The sequence below is a fragment of the Mirounga angustirostris genome, unplaced genomic scaffold, assembly GCF_029215605.1.
Source record: "Mirounga angustirostris isolate CCGP_5_RB_7025 unplaced genomic scaffold, mMirAng1.0.hap1 SCAF_3, whole genome shotgun sequence".
Taxonomy (NCBI): domain Eukaryota; kingdom Metazoa; phylum Chordata; class Mammalia; order Carnivora; family Phocidae; genus Mirounga; species Mirounga angustirostris.
Window position 1 is genome coordinate 30,118,043 of NW_026991711.1, and position 17,136 is coordinate 30,135,178.

General features: G+C 37.4%; 1 protein-coding gene across 2 annotated transcripts in view; it reads left to right on the forward strand.

The window, feature by feature from the left end:
- FBXL3 (F-box and leucine rich repeat protein 3) overlaps positions 1-17,136 on the forward strand; it is a 28,583-nt gene that overhangs the window by 6,169 nt on the left and 5,278 nt on the right. The window contains exons 3-5 of one of the 2 annotated variants that reach the window (XM_064585979.1): positions 3,163-3,285; positions 6,445-6,616; positions 14,102-14,372. In XM_064585979.1, the coding sequence (XP_064442049.1) occupies positions 3,163-3,285; positions 6,445-6,616; positions 14,102-14,372 (566 nt within the window). Of the gene's footprint in view, positions 1-3,162; positions 3,286-6,444; positions 6,617-14,101; positions 16,590-17,136 lie in introns of those variants that run through there. The other variant, XM_045869582.3, reaches the window with a different exon arrangement.

Consider the following 17,136-nt stretch of genomic DNA (forward strand, 5'->3'; position numbering starts at 1 on the left):
CTGCGTATTGATGGCTTTATGATATGGGGTCTTCAAAGAAAAAGGAGATATAGAAATATTATGTAAAAGGTTTAGATGAATATATTTTAGAGAGAAATAGGAGAAGGTGTGTGGAAGAATGCCAAAGAGAACTGTTTGTTTCTTTTCATTGCCAGAAGGGACATATTGGAGTTCATGCAGTGATGAGAGAGATGAAGTGGGGTGGCTTTTTGAGCTGTCTGGAATAGTTTAAGGAATCACAATGGTTTATAGGAGTACAGAGGCTTATAATGTTTTGTTCTGAGGATGAGTAATGGAATGTAGACATGTTTACTAAACCTTTAACATACCTGACAGTTGTTGCAAAGTAACACATGGAGTATCTGATTACCCATAGGTAGCAGTTGTTAAATAGGTCAGATTAAACCTAGATAAAGCAATGGTTCTTAACCCAGAGTTCTTTGCAAAAACTAGTCTTGACTGCTCTCAAGGGTGTCATTCCTTTTTAGATGAAGATTACTTGCTTATTCTTCCATATGTGTCTGAAGAGGAGGAGAGAGGTGGTGATGGGAATGGTTGGGTGCATTTGGCCATTTTACCAGAAAAATGCACAAGGGCACTTAGTCCACTGGGGGTAGGATTGGTAGGTTTAGCAAGTAAAAATAGAGGATGTTTATTAATTGAATTTTGACTTTAGATAATCAACAAATAATTTTTGGTATAAATATGTTCTATTCATTATTTGGGACATAATACTTACTTAAATGGATGTCCTGTAAATTATCTGGCAACCCTAACTGAGGGTAAGGGTGAGGGAATGGTGAGAGAATCAAACAAATCCAGGAACTCCTCGAGTTTTGTCCCTCCCCCAACCTCCCCATGAAGAAACTTCAAGAGCCTTCCTTTGGTTTCAGTCATCTTTGAGTTGTCTAAGAGTATTCTAATGGTAAATTTGAGAAAAGATGAGCATAATACATTAATCTCATATATCTAAAGACCACTTTCATCCAGGGGTTGGCTGAGTCAGTGTTCAACTCCTTTACAGCCATGTGACACAATTCAGCTGTATCCAACTTGTATAACCCTCACAAAACCATCTGTCCTATAAGGTTAAACATTTTTTTATTTTACTGTGTTATGTTAATCACCATACATTACATCATTAGTTTTTGATGTAGTGTTCCATGATTCATTGTTTGCGTATAACAGCCAGTGCTCCATGCAGTACGTGCCCTCCTTAATACTCAACACTGGTCTAACCCACCCCCCCACCCCACTTCCCCTCTAAAACCCTCAGTTTGTTTCTCAGAGTCCACAGTCTCTCATGGTTCGTCTCCCCCTCTGATTTCCCCCCCTTTGTTTTTCTCTTCTGCTATCTTCTTTTTTTTTTTTTAACCTATAATGTATTATTTGTTTCAGAGGTACAGGTCTGTGATTCATCAGTCTTACACAATTCACAGCGCTCACCATAGCAACATACCCTCCCCAATGTCCATCACCCAGCCACCCATCCCTCCCACCCCCCACCACTCCAGCAACCCTCAGTTTATTTCCTGAGATTAAGAATTCCTCATATCAGTGAGGTCATATGATACATGTCTTTCTCTGATTGACTTATTTCGCTCAGCATAATACCCTCCAGTTCCATCCACGTCATTGCAAATGGTAAGATTTCATTCCTTTTGATGGCTGCATAATATTCCACTGAATATATACACCACATCTTTTTTATCCATTCATCTGTCGATGGACATCTTGGCTCTTTCCATAGTTTGGCTATTGTGGACATTGCTGCTATAAACATTGGGGTGCACGTACCCTTTCGGATCCCTACTTTTGTATCTTTGGGGTAAATACCCAGTAGTGCAATTGCTGGATCATATGGTAGCTCTATTTTCAACTTTTTGAGGAATCTCCATACTGTTTTCCAGGGTGGCTGCACCAGCTTGCATTCCCACCAACAGTGTAGGAGGGTTCCCCTTTCTCCACATCCCCACCAACATGTCGTTTCCTGACTTGTTAATTTCACCTCACACCAGTCAGAATGGCTAAGTTTAAACATTTTTATTAGGGATTGTTTATTTTCCTGAGATATAATTTCTGATTTACCAAAAGAACCATACTGTTAAGATTCTCCTGATTATATTTGTGTTCAGTTTATCACTAACTAACTCTAGACAGGCTCGTAGTCAATTATGAGTATAGAACAGTGGTTCTCAAACTTTATGTGCATCATGATCACCTGGAGTGCTTGTTGAGACAAAGATTGCTGGGTCCCACCCCCAGAGTTTCTGATTGAGATGAAGTGGGTTGAGCATGAGAATTTGCACTTCTAACTGGTTCCCAGGTGATGCTGATGCTGCTGGTCTAGGGAGCACACATTGGAACCACTTGTGTAGAAATACTTAGCCAATGAAAAGTATTATTAACAGTTCTGAAATAGTCCATCAGTTTTACAACCAGCTCTTGAGAAAATTTTTGGGTTAAGGTAGTGTACATCAATCTGGAAATGAAAGTAATATTACTTTTAACTATTCTCTCTTAAGATGTTTTTTAGCCCAGGGAACAACTTCCTGTTTGATAGAAGGAGCTCCTTCTCATATCCTACGGAGTTTTTGTCCATATTACTCTTCCTCCAGGAAATGTTTATGTGTGGGAGCAGCTGCTTCTCATTTGGTTCAGATTTTCATGCTTCACTGGTCAGATGTCCTCATTTTATTTCACATTCATCTTTCCATTAATATTAATGATGAATCCCAAGTTGTGATTAATTTGAACCTTTTGAATAAATACTCACTTTATGGTGCCTTGAAACATGTGTACCATAGACACTGTATTTGCATGTAGGATCAGATCCACTACCAAATATATAATTATTTTTCAGAGGTTATAAATTCATGTGTTCCATTAGGTTATATATCATACGGTCAGTTTGGAATAAATCAACTTAAAAACCAAGTCCTTTCAACATTAAGTATATATTGTATCATAACAAAATTTAAGTCTTGACAATTGCCCTTAAAATTTTTCAGGGAGACATTGTATGTGAGGGTGTATGATCAAAAGAATAAATATTAATTCTTTGTAATGTAATAAACTAATAACTGTTTTGCTTTTGTAAAATTAAGATTACACAGAGAAATGTAAATATATGCGTGGCTAAATGATGTGTTCTTTTTTAAGGTGGACAGCAGCAAAGAATCAGCTGAAGCAGCTTGTGATATATTATCGCAACTGGTAAATTGCTCTTTAAAAACACTTGGACTTATTTCAACGGCTCGGCCAAGCTTTATGGATTTACCAAAGGTATTTGCTGGTTTTGTTATTGGCAGTTACTGAGAAATCAAATGAAGCCCTGCTCATTTCTTGTAGTGAGAATGAGAGTGTAAGAAAAATAGTATACTCAGTGGAAAACTGGTTACTATTTAGATGGTTAGGCAATAGGATTTTTAAAAAAGCTTTTCCTTTTTCTGATTACCTTGTGCTTCTTGATGGGAAAAGTTTGAATGAATTTGCAGAGGGTTCAGCAGGACATACTAAAAGAGACTAAGTAAAACTGAGAAACAAGCATATTAGAAAAAAGACATGTAGCAGCCCCTTTTTGGACTTTCAGAGCAGATTGGTGAAATTACAATCAAAGAAAAATAGACAGTGCCAGTAGTAAGAACAGGTATAGCTTATAAAATCTTCTGGTAAATGTGTGAAGATTTATTCTTGAGCAAAAATTAGTGCAGCTTGGATTAATGCATAGATTTTATTTAAAGAAAATTTTTTTTTGGTGAAGAGTGAACTATTTATATTCATTATATATATGTTCTAACATAATCCTGCATGTAATTATATGGTGTCTTTAATAACTAGTCTCAAAGTAGAAAAATAAGTGTACGTTTTTAAAGATTTATTTAGTTTATTTTTTAATTTTTATTTATATTTTTTAAAGATTTTATTTGACACAGAGAGCACAAGCAGAGGGAGCAGCAGAGGCAAAGGGAGAAGCAGGCTTCCCGCTGAGCAGGGAGCCCAATGTGGGGCTTGATCCCAGGACCCTGGGATCCTGACCTGAGCTGAAGGTAGACGCTTAACGGCTGAGCCACCCAGGCGGCCCTATTTATTTAGTTTAGAGAGAGAGCACGCTCGAATGTGAAGGAGGGGCAAAGGGAGGGGGAGAGGGAGAGAATCTCAAGAAGAATCCCCACCCAGCGTGGAGCCCAATGTGGAGCTTGATCCCATGACCCTGAGATCATGACTTGAGCTGAAATCAAGAATCAGACGCCCAACCAACTGAGCCACTTAGACACCCCAAGTGTGCATTTTTAGAAAGGCAATTGATAAAGGCCCCCTGAGTTGTTACCTAATGTTGGGTAGGTTAGCATCCAGCAATAATTTGAAAGGTTTTTTTCAGAGTACACTGCAAACTAAAATATAGATACCTATTTAACACACCTAACAGTTTAATTTACTAGGGTGATTCAGGAAGAAATAGTATTAAATTGAGTGTGTGTTATAACCCAGGTGGTAATGGAATGGAATATCAGTAACAAATGTATCACCAGTTGATTACAAAGTCTTAATTGATTTTATTTTTTGAGAGAGAGTGAGCATGAGTGGCCGGGGCTGGGGGCAGAGTGAGAGGGAGAGAGAGAATCCTAAGCAAGCTCCACACCTAATGTGGAGCCCAACATGGGGCTTGATCTCAGTGACCCTAAGATCATGACCTGAGCCCTATGTGCCCCTTAATTGATTTTTTAAAAGTTTCTTTACATACATTTGAGATAAAATGTTTTCCTCATGTAAGGTAAGGGAGATGGGTAAGATACTCTGTTCAACATTTTAAGATTGTAAGTAGGTGGGTCAGAGCACTGTGGTTCTCAAACTTAATGTACATGAAAATCACCTTTAGAAACTTTGAGATTTTGGATTACTTTCCCTATTCCGATTTTCCCCCTCCTATGAGCAGTCCAGGAGATTCTGATTAAGTCAGTTAGAGCACTGACTTACATGGGAAATGATATATTCTGAATTGATTTTCTATGTACATAGCATAGCTAAAAAACAAATATATAGTATAAAACATACCATATTAAAAGGTATGCGGAACAAATTTAATTTCCTTTTTTCTTACTACTAAGGATTATCATTATACATATCTAGTACTAGTACTTTAGTAGTTTTTTCTTTGGGTACTATGATGCATCTAGTAGGATGGCTTCCTTCCTTAATTAAATGGGTCTAAGATGCTTATATTGTTCCCCCACCCCACCTCCCACCCCCATTTTGGCTCTTGTAGAACATTGAAATAGGATATTGCTATATCTCGGAAATACTGGGAGAGCTGAAGAGAACATGAAAGAAGTGTATTTGACCAGAGATAAATCTGAGGGAAATGAGGAAAAGGCAGTGATACAGTCATGAGTATACTAATGACATGTGACTGTACAGGATATAATTGAGTTTGATGCCAAAGTTTTAGGAGAAAGCTATTAACATTTAAATAGGTCAGAATTTAATTAGTTAACCAGTTACTTAATTGTAGGGGAAAAGAAAGTCAGGGTATGTGATCATGAAAATGGTGTTTCATTGTACTTTCTTGGCTGTTAGCCTGCCCTCATTCCTTTTAACTGCTGTAGTGAATTTATAAAGCTAAATGGAGAGTGAGATTGGTTATGTAGAGGAAGATGTTGGAGCATATGTTTACCTCTCTTTCCTACTCCTGGATTCTTTGTCCATTGGTTTTAGCTGATTCCAAGTTACGTACTCTGACCATGCTTTAATTCCTGCTATACTACAGTGGTTCCTTCAGGTCAGATTCTGTGTCCAACAGATAATTACATGTATATAATAAATGCAATAATAACTGGTACATTTGTGGGAAAATACATTAGAATAAAATGGCTTGAAAATATTATAGATAATTTAACATATTTAAAGGAGTTTTAAATTTGGAATTTTATTTAGGTGTGATTTTCCTTATTTTAGAATAAAATTTTCTTTGAGCTTTTATATTCCAAGTGAGTCTTTCATAGCTTCTGAGTTGATCTTTATTATAATTTTTAATGATTATGCCAGTAATAATTACTATTTTAATGGTCATTATCAGACCAAAAAAGAATGCGGTTCAGTGTTACAAAACACTGGAGTAGGGTTTCCAGATGTGATATGAAGTATCGGAGAGGTATTCTCATCCTGGAATCCGTAATTTGTCTTTTTACTTACCAGTGATTATTGTGATTTAGGACTCACCCTGTGGCTTGAAATCTCTTTCTTCTACAGCTAAAAAGATTTTCCTCAAAGATCGCAAATAGTCACCTCTCTTTTTTACCATATCCCCAACAACAGAGTGCAGGGATGCTACTCCTAAAACAGTAATATAACATTAGGGTTCAGATGAACCATATGTGAATTATATGAACACCCCCCCTTCTCATTTGTGAAAATTGCAACTGTTTTAATTTTTTTGCTTTTCAGTCTCACTTTATTTCTGCACTGACGGTAGTGTTTGTAAACTCCAAATCCTTGTCCTCGCTTAAAATAGATGATACCCCAGTAGATGATCCATCCCTCAAAGTACTAGTGGCCAACAACAGTGATACACTCAAGCTGCTGAAAATGAGCAGCTGTCCTCACGTCTCTCCAGCAGGTATGTTGTGTTTTTTGCCAGATGACATGTTAGTAAAATGTATTGATGTGTTTATCAAATTAAAAACTGTGACCATTAACCTTGTGGATGGGTTAATATGATTATTTCATCTCTATTGCATAAGCATATTTTTAATGTCATAATACAATAGCATAAATTCTGTAGCATTCCTAGCCTAGACACTTACTTTCAACTTATTTTCTACTCTTATTTGGCAACTTGTGTCCAACCTGTGCAAGAAAATGGATAAATAAAAAAAAAAAAAAGATAGTATTAGATCTGCCTGAGGTGTCCCTTCAGGTTAGATAGAATTTTCTCTAATTGTAGTTGAGCCAACAGGATAGGTTTTTTTTTTTTTTTTTTAAAGATTTTATTTATTTATTTGACAGAGAGAGAGAACAAGTACGCAGAGAGGCAGGCAGAGGGAGAGGGAGAAGCAGGCTCCCTGCTGAGCAGGGAGCCTGATGCGGGGCTCGATCCCAGGACCCTGGGATCATGACCCGAGCCGAAGGCAGCCGCTTAACCGACTGAGCCACCCAGGCGCCCCAGCAGGGTAGGTTTTGAATCAGCAATTTAATAATTGCTTTTCTTCTCACTGTGTAAAGGGAGGAGAGTTGTGCTAAAGTTGCCATCTTACATTTTGCAAGATAACCCTATTCCTACATTGAATTTTGGAGCTGAGAGCCCATTGAATGGGGAATAGCATTATGAAAGCTCTTTCTAACTTTTATAGAATTTTCTAAGCATTACTACATTATTCAGTTTGAGATCATTTAAATTCCAAATGGTTCGTATTGTAAAGTAAGTATAAACTCGCACTTGGTATTACTACTCTCTGATGCTTCACTTCTGACACATCCTCCCACTATTGACATCCCTCCCAGTCTTTTGGCTGTGTTATTTGGGAAACCTGTTTTTAAGACACAGTGTTAAATCCTTCATGTCTTTACAGAATACTTCCCACCTTCTTGCCATAATTAAAGTCTGGCCTTCCCCCAAGAAAATGATTTCCTTTTGGATGGAGATTACTTACTTGTTGCCCATGTGTCCTACATGGAGGGTCTTGGTGGGATGGGAATGGCTAGGTCTATTGCAGTATTTCCCTAGCTGCTTCTGCCACTTCTAGATTATTACTGAAAGTGATTATCTGAATAAAATATAATTTAAGAAGAATGGACCTTTGGCATTTACTTCTGATGTGACCTTGGTTACATTTTCTATCTACAGTATAGGTTTGCTGTGAGAGTGTGGTCTATATTTCATAGCTTCATAGGGTACAAGGCCCTTTGTATCCTGATCTCCACCTGTCTCTTTAATCTTATTTGCTATTCATTCACGTGCCGCTTTTACTTGAGTCCTACATAACTACAGTTCTTAGTCCCTGTGTGTGTGCTTAGTACATTGTACTTTGTGGAATACCGTCCCCCTCCCCCCAACTTCTTCATCTAGCTAACTCCAGGCCAGCCTTCAGAATTGAGCTCACATGATCCAGTTTTGTTCTTATTTCCTCTTTCTCTCTGGTTTAGATCCCCCATGTGTTGTTTCCGTAGCACTCTGAACATAACTTACAGCGCTTCCCATACTATAGGAGAGCCTTTGGGTCTCTGGTTTCTCTGTAAGACTATGAGTTCATTATTCTCTTTATCCTGGTCTGTCTCCTGTTCATTTACTTTATTAAACATGCACATCAATTCTGATAGTATGTGTAAACTTGCATGGTCTTACCTAATGGCTTTTGGGCAAGCTGTTCAGGAAGGGAAGGGAAATGAAAGAGGGTTACTTGTAATACTTTTTAATTTAAGAGTATAACCATAGAGGATTTTAATTTAAAATTTAACATATTTGCATATTTTGTTTCTATCCATATTTTGCATAGTGAGACTATTCTTTCTCGAAGTTGAAATTAAGGGCTATTTTCTATTTTTCTTCACTGAATATTTTATCAAACTTTTTACCCATTTCATATAGTCCTTATAATTGTCTACTTGCTTGATTTCTAGGCACCATTCGATACTAGTGACTTGACTCTGATACTGTACTCTTGATTTTCCTCCTTCCTCTCTGATTGTTCCTACCATTTCTTTTACTGATTTCTCTTTTCATTCCTTAAATTTTGGTGTTTCACTGTGTTCTGTGCTGGGTCCTTTTTTTGTTTTACTATGCAAACTCTGGGCTGTGTCATGGTCATCTCTGGTTTGAGTTTCATTCTATATGTTAACACTTCCTACTTAGAGGTGCTCGGAACTCCAGAGCTATGCGTTAAGCTGCCGATGGCCCAGTTGCTCGAGAGTGTCTCACTGATACTTCAGACTCATAATGAACTTTCTTTTCCCTCTATCCAAATCTCTCGCCTTTTCCTTTGTGCTATCTCGTAAATGGTACCATCCATCCTAGTTGTCAGGGACCTGACAGACATCCTTGATTCTTCCTACCCTTTCTACATCCCTTCAATCACCAAGGTCTGGTGACTCCATCCCTAAAGTATGCCTTGAATCTCTGTGCTGTGGACTGAAGGTTTGTGTCGATCCCCTCTCCAATCCCCCTTCATTTTGCTGAAGCCCTAAGTTGCAATGTGGCGGTATTTGGAATTGGGTTGGGAGAGTTAGGTCATGAGGGTAGAGCTCTCATAAATGGGATTAGTGCCCTCATAAGAAGAGACAGGAGAGAGAAGATCTCTTTTTCACCATGTGAAGACACAGCAAGAAGGTAGCTATCCACAAGCCAGCAAGAATTGTGGTCCTCACCAGAACCCGACCATGCTATTAACATCCTGATGTTGGACTTCCAGGCTTCAGAACGGTGAGGAATAAATGTTTATTGTGTAAGCCACCCTGTCTGTGGTATTCTGTTAAACACCTGAACTAAGACACTGTACCTTTCTTCATCTCCACTCTTACTACTCTAGTACAGGCCCCCATAATTTTTGTGCAGGGCCCTCTTTTTTTTTTTTTTTTGAGATTTATTAAAAGAGAGCAAGAGAGTGACAGAATGTGAGCATGAGTGGGGTGGGTAGGAGGAGCAGAGGGAGAGGGATAAGCAGACTCTATGCTCATCGAGGAACCCGTTGTGGGACTTGATCTCACCACTCTGAGATCATGACCTGAGCTGAAGTCAAGAGTCGGACACTTAACTGAGCCACCCAGGTGCCCCTGTGTAGTACCCTTTTTTTTTTTTTTTTTTTTAAGATTTTATTTATTTATTTGAGAGAGAGAATGAGATAGAGAGCATGAGAGGGGGGAGGGTCAGAGAGAGAGGCAGACTCCCTGCTGAGCAGGGAGCCCAACGTGGGACTCGATCCCGGGACTCCAGGATCATGACCTGAGCCGAAGGCAGTCGCTTAACCAACTGAGCCACCCAGGCGCCCAGTACCCTCTTAAACTGATTTCCTAACTTGCAGCCTGCTCTTCTTTAATGTGAGTTCCATGCTACAGACAGAGTAATCTTCCTAAAATACAAATCTGATTTTTTTCTCGTTTTCTTCACACTATGCATTAGGTAAGATCCCAACTCCTTACTGAGGCTTACAAGGTCCCATATAATCTAGCCCTTGCCTGTCTATTGGGCTTCATCCATAAAGATGTTACCTTACTTGCATTACTATATGTTGAGCTCCCTTTAGTTCTTAGAAGGTTTGTGTTTTCTTCCATGTCTGGGTGTTTACATAGGAAATACTGTTCACTTTCCTTCTCCCTCACCTCTTGCCCTCACTTGAGGGATATCTTCCTTGATTCCCTTGTTATGACTCCCAGAGCATTCTTGTTTCATTATCTGCTGCCTTCTGTTAGGATAAGGCTGTCTTGTTCATGTTGCATTTGACTGCTAGCACCAGTGCTTGACGTGAAGACACTTCTTATTAAGTATCAGCTGAAATAATCAACATTTAGTTACTTAGTATTCTGTGTTGTTGGTAAGCCACCATTTGTCTTATAATTCTTTTAAGGTTGGCTACTTCTACATTTTTGCTGTGATTTAAAAAAACTATTTTGGCACATAGCGGTTTGCTTCTACTAATTTCTTCCATAAGACAGATGATTAAGTAGAAGAACTAGGTCAGAGGTTCTGGATCTTTTTTATGCTTTTTACTGCTTTTTCTTCTAAATGAGTTGTGTGAATTGATAATACCACCGATAATGAATTTCTGTGCAAGTTATAGCATATATCAGTCTTTCATTTCTTTTTATTTCCAAATAATATTCCTTTGTGTGGATATATGCCACGTTTATCTGTTGTTCATTTGATGGATATTTGGGTTGTTTCCACCTTTTGACTGTTACGAACAATGCTGCCATGAAAACTCAAGTAGATTTTGTGTGGACATAAGGCTTAATTTCTTTTGGTTATGTACCTATGAGTGGAATTGCTGAATCATATAGTAACTGAGTTTTCTTTTTTTTTTTTAAAGATTTTATTTATTTATTTGAGAGAGAGAGAGCACATGAGAGGGGGGAGGGTCAGAGGGAGAAGCAGACTCCCCGCCGAGCAGGGAGCCCCATGCGGGACTCCGGGATCATGATCTGAGCCGAGGGCAGTTGCTTAACCGACTGAGCCACCCAGGCGCCCCTGTTTGAGTTTTCTATTGCTGCGTAACTAACAACTACAAATTTAGCAGGTTAAAGCAACACTGATTTAGTAGTATCATAGTTCTATAGGTCAGAGCTATAGGCTTTGCTCAGCCAGCTTGTCTGCTTAGCTAGAGAAGTTCTGAGTCTGACTTCTTTTCTGCAACTGGACTCAGCTTTTGAAGTGCTCATGTGATTAGATTAGCACCACCTGGACAATCCTAAAGCCAACTGTGCTGTATAACGTAACATAATCATGGGAGTGGTATCTTACCACATTTACAAGTTCCAGAGGGTTAGGTTGTGGAATCTTGGGGACGACCACTTTTAGAATTATGCCTGCCACAACTGCTTTAATCGTTACCAATGGTATCTGTTTCTTTTATTTGCGTCTTTGGTTACCGTTCCCCATGTATTTGTTTTCTGTCAGGCTTTATGAGATTATAAAGAACAGAGATCAGGTTATCTTGGGTAATGATTTATTTCAAAGTATATCCACACCTTATGGAGAAAAAAAACTTTGCGGTGGCTGAAGAGTGAAGCACAGATGTCTTTTTTTTTTTTTTTTTTTTAAAGATTTTATTTATTTTAGGGATGCCTGGGTGACTTGGTTAAGCATCTGCCTTTGGCTCAGCTCATGATCCTAGCTAGGGTCCTAGGATCGAGTCCCGCATCAGGCTCCTTGCCCAGCGGGGAGCCTGCTTCTCCCTCTGCCTCCCGCTCTCTCTGCTTGTGCTCTCTCTCTCTCTAAAATAAATGAAATCTTAACTTATTTGAGAGAGAGAGAGTGGAGGGGGAGGAGCAGAGGGAGAGAGACAAGCAGACTCTGCACTGAGCGCGGAGCCCAATGCAGGGCTCAGTCCCATGACCCTGAGATCATGACCTGAGCTGAAACCAAGAATCAAACACTTACCTGAGCCACCCAGGTGCTCCAGCACAGATGTCTTTTATTCCCTCTTTTGTGACTCCTATACTGATGATTCAGTTTCTCTCTTCACTGATTCTATTGCCTATATTCTTCCACTGCTATTAAGCTTTGTCTTATTGATGCCTCTCTGTCTTGTCACTTCTCAACCAGTAGTTAAGGACATGAACTTAAGAGTCAGTTTGTGTTTGAATTCCAGCTTTGCTGTCTTTAGGTGCATCAACTTCAAAATAGAAATAACTGGGGCACCTGGGTGGCTCAGTTGTTAAGCATCTGCCTTTGGCTCGGGTCATGATCCCAGGGTCCTGGGATCGAGCCCCGTATCGGGCTCCCTGTTCTGCGGGAAGCCTGCTTCTCCCTCTCCCACTCCCCCTGCTTGTGTTCCTGCTCTTGCTATCTCTCTCTCTGTCAATAAATAAAATCTTAAAAAAAATAAAAATAAAAATAACTTACTTTTCTAGATTTTTTTGAGTATTCATGGGATAACGTATCTAGTACCTGACATATCATACTTATACAAGAAATAGTACATAATATGATGGATGTTTTGTTCCTATCCTTGTTTCTAAACACAAGAAATAAATGGTTTGAATGGATCATTTATCAAGTAGTATAGGCTGTCTGGTTGGGGTAGAATTTTTATACTAGGCCATTTCACTGATCAGGTACTGACCTTTGGTAAGATCTGCTGCTGTTAGAGGTTTGGTGCAGTTCTGAAGCATAGTGCCCTAAGTATAGGGAAACATTTATAGAACTGTTTTCTGGATATGTGAGAATATGTTATATTTAATATTTCCATTAATGTGAATTTGTTTATTATCTTTAACTCATTTATCTAGTGGTATCTTGGTATTTTTTTTCTTGGAAATCTGATAAGTTTAATACACTATTAGCAGTTAAAACTTTGTTGCTCATGTGTTAGAAATCTTTTTTAAAAAATTGTCAAATGTTTTATTTAGTTACATCGATTCTTTTATATGGCTTTACCTTTTTTTTTCTTTTTAATTAGGATTAAGTTTTCAATTTCAAAAAATGTCCTTTGGCCTTTGTAGCAATGATCATATAATTTTTCTTGGCTTAACCTACAAGTTTGGTATTACTAATCAGTTTTTTAAAGAATATGACACTGTCCATTTGTTACTGGGGTAAACTTTACTTAGTTATGGAATGTTAACATACAGCTAACACTTGAACAATATGGGTTTGAACTTCGTGGGTCCACACACGTGGATTTTTTACAGATTATTTTTACAGATTTTTACAGATTATTATAGATTTATACTATAAATATATTTCCTCTTATGATTTCCTTAGTATTTTCTTTTTTCTAACTTTATTGTAAGAATGTAGCACAAAATATATTTAACATACAAAATATGTATTAATTGACTATGTTATCAGTAAGGCATCTGGTCAACAGAAGGCTATTAGTGATTAAATGTTTGAAGAGTCGGGGCGCCTGGGTGGCTCAGTCGTTAAGCGTCTGCCTTCAGCTCAGGTCATGGTCCCAGGGCCCTGGGATCGAGCCCCGCATCGGGCTCCCCGCTCGGCGGGAAGCCTGCCTCTCCCCCCTCCACTCCCCCTGCCTGTGCTCCTCTCTGTGTGTCTCTCTCTGTCAAATAAATAAATAAAATCTTTAAAAAAAAAAAAGATTAAATGTTTGAAGAGTCAAAAGTTATGCTTAGATTTTAACTGTACAGGGGTCAGTGCCCCTAACCCCGTTGTTGTTCAGGGGTCAACTGTATTTATTAATAATTTATGATCTAAGTTGTTAAATGAGCTTCATGTCTTTTTAAGGTATCAGATTTATAGAATTAGTAATAGGTTTTTAACTGTGACTTTCTGCTAGTCTAACCATATAACTGAATTTTAAATTGTATAGCTTTGTGATAGGGAAATATGGTAAACCTTTATTGTGAGACCTGTACTTGATTAAATTTTTTGAACAAATGATGAATTTATATAAAAATTTGTAAATAATTAGGTCTTTTTTCTTTCAAGGTATCCTTTGTGTGGCTGATCAATGTCATGGCTTACGTGAACTGGCCCTGAATTACCACTTGTTAAGTGATGAATTGCTGCTTGCTTTATCTTCTGAAAAACACGTCCGATTAGAACACTTGCGCATTGATGTGGTTAGTGAGAATCCTGGACAGACACACTTCCATACTATTCAGAAGAGCAGCTGGGATGCTTTCATCAGACATTCACCAAAAGTGAACTTAGTGATGTATTTTTTTTTATATGAAGAGGAATTTGATCCTTTCTTTCGGTATGAAATACCTGCCACCCATCTTTACTTTGGGAGATCAGTAAGCAAAGATGTGCTTGGCCGTGTGGGAATGACATGCCCTAGACTAGTTGAACTAGTAGTATGTGCTAACGGATTACGGCCACTTGATGAAGAGTTAATTCGCATTGCAGAACGTTGTAAAAATTTGTCAGCTATTGGACTAGGGGAATGTGAAGTCTCATGTAGTGCCTTTGTTGAGTTTGTGAAGATGTGTGGTGGCCGCCTGTCTCAGTTATCCATTATGGAAGAAGTCTTAATTCCTGACCAAAAATATAGTTTGGAGCAGATCCATTGGGAGGTGTCCAAGCATCTTGGTAGGGTGTGGTTTCCAGACATGATGCCTACTTGGTAAAGACCGAATGATGTGTAGGGCATGATGAATAGCACCTTAACATTAAGCATATTGTATTATAATAAGAGTTTATTTCCTGTAGTTCTGATGTAATTCTATTTTGTGGCATGGAAATTTGATACCTGCATTGAATATGTAAGGATGTTATTGGAAGACCTATGGACCAGTTTCGGTCAGAAAACTTCCATCTCTTTCTTTAGCCTAATAGCAATCAAAGCTCAGAAAAAATCTTTTAAAATGTGGTTCAGATCTGAAAGTAGTAACCAGTTATGAAGATTAACAGTCTGAAAGAAACAAAACCTATACTAGTCTCTGAGAAGTGAGTACTAATAGGTTTTCAAAAGTTACGTTCTCTATGCATTTTTTTTAAAATGTAAACTTGACATTTTAGGGTCTTCAGTTATACATACACCTGTTATAAGGTGTTTAATATAGCTCAGGACAGAGCATTTTGTGAGAAAAAATGTAGGATATGTCGTACCAAATTAAAGAGATTGGTTGAATGTTCTGAAATATGTTACAGAGCTGTTTAAAGAGGTATGTGTAAGTAATTGGATCTCTTAGAAAACTGGAAGTGTCACAGTGGTTATTATAGAGGGATAATAAACAGAGCCAAGATCAAATTAAAAGAAAAAAACAGGAAGGGAGGCAGTGTTTAACTCTGTATAAACTTAATCTCCTAAACCATATAAATTCTTTTCTGTGATGTTACTATGTATGTGACACTTTGAGGCATCCAGTGTAAAGTAAGGAATGCTTTACCAGTTCTCCTTGGTTTTATCTTCGTTAAAGCTAGTTTTGAAGTATCATACAATAATTGAAATGAAAAGCTAAAGCCAAATTAAAGTAATTAAAGGTAGAACTTTAAAATGTTTATCAATTATTTCCATGAAAGAATATTATTTCCAGTGAATTTTAGTGATGGCTCATTTTTCCATTTTGGAATTAAATAGTTACATAAGTAGAGCTTATCGAAATCATAAAAGGAGCACCAATTGTACAGTTCAGCATAAACAAGTAAACCTAAAAGAGGGTATATTTAAGTTCCTAATCATATTTTTGAGTAGATATTCTCAGTGGACTGGAAAATTTTAATAGAAAAATGTCTTAAGTTTTGTGATTTTCATTTGGTTAAAATGCTATTTTATATTATTTAAGTTAGGTAGCATTTTTATTACTTTCATATGAATAAAGGTTATCCACACATTGCTGTAAAAATACTAAGTTTTGGGTTACATTCAGTTTTTTTAGGTATTATATAAGCTTTGATTCTGAGCACTAGTGCTAGTAGATAATACCTTTCCTAAGGGAAATTAGAAGTGATTTACCCCAATGGACTAATATATTAATGCTTGAAACTTTTAGAAAGCATCTTGGTAATTATGGAAACTAACAGTCTTACAGATCTAATCTATTTTTTTTTAATAGATTACCTTCCTAAGAATAAAGTAAAAGGTGATTTTTCAAAAGTCATGGTATTCTGGCCACATTAGAAATGAGAAGAAAAAAGGCTGATCCAGACTTGGAAGTTAAAAGCAATTATTGTAGTATTTTCCCTTCTCACTAATAGTAAATAGCTTTGTACAAGAAATACCTGTGTTAGTGGATGAAGCTTTTTTTCCTTGAACAACTTTGGAAAATGGATTTGACAGTACATAATCAGTTCTACTAACCAAAGCTTTATTTGGAAATTTACTTTTTTGTACAAATTGAATTATATAATGCTTGAAATACTTTGTCACTTTATAACCAAAATGCATAGCACTTACTTTGTTTATACTGTAAAGTATATGTTAAATGCTTTTATCAATTTGAGAATAAAGATAGTTACTAATGCTGTTGTATTATTTTAATTTTTAAAAAGTACCCTAACAAATGTACTTGATTTTCCAACAAGTGCATACAAATTTAGGGTTTTAGTTTCAAATTTGTATTTGATAAATATGGTGTTTAATATTAAATAAGTTTATGGTAAGATGTAGTAAGATTAGGCAAATGGAATCTATCCTTGAAATAAACTCTGATGACTAAAGTGATAGGAAATAAAAACTGACTGTGAAATGTACATTTATTTTTCAAATTTTATAAAGAAAATGGTTAAATTAAAAAGAATAGACTCTGCTTTTAGAATAAGAATTATAAAACAGATTATTTTGAAATAGAATTCTTAAAAGTCCTTAAACCCAGGTAGCCTTTTCATAGAGACATGTCTTCTATAAATCCATACAGTCACAATAGCTTGTTGTGTTTAAGATTTATTTTAGAGAGAGAGCTGAGGGGAGGGGCACAGGGAGAAAGAGCCTTAAGCAGACTCTGTGCTGTGCACAAAGCCCCACTCAGCTTGACCTGGGGCTCGGTCTCATGACCTTGAGATCACAACCTGAGTATGAC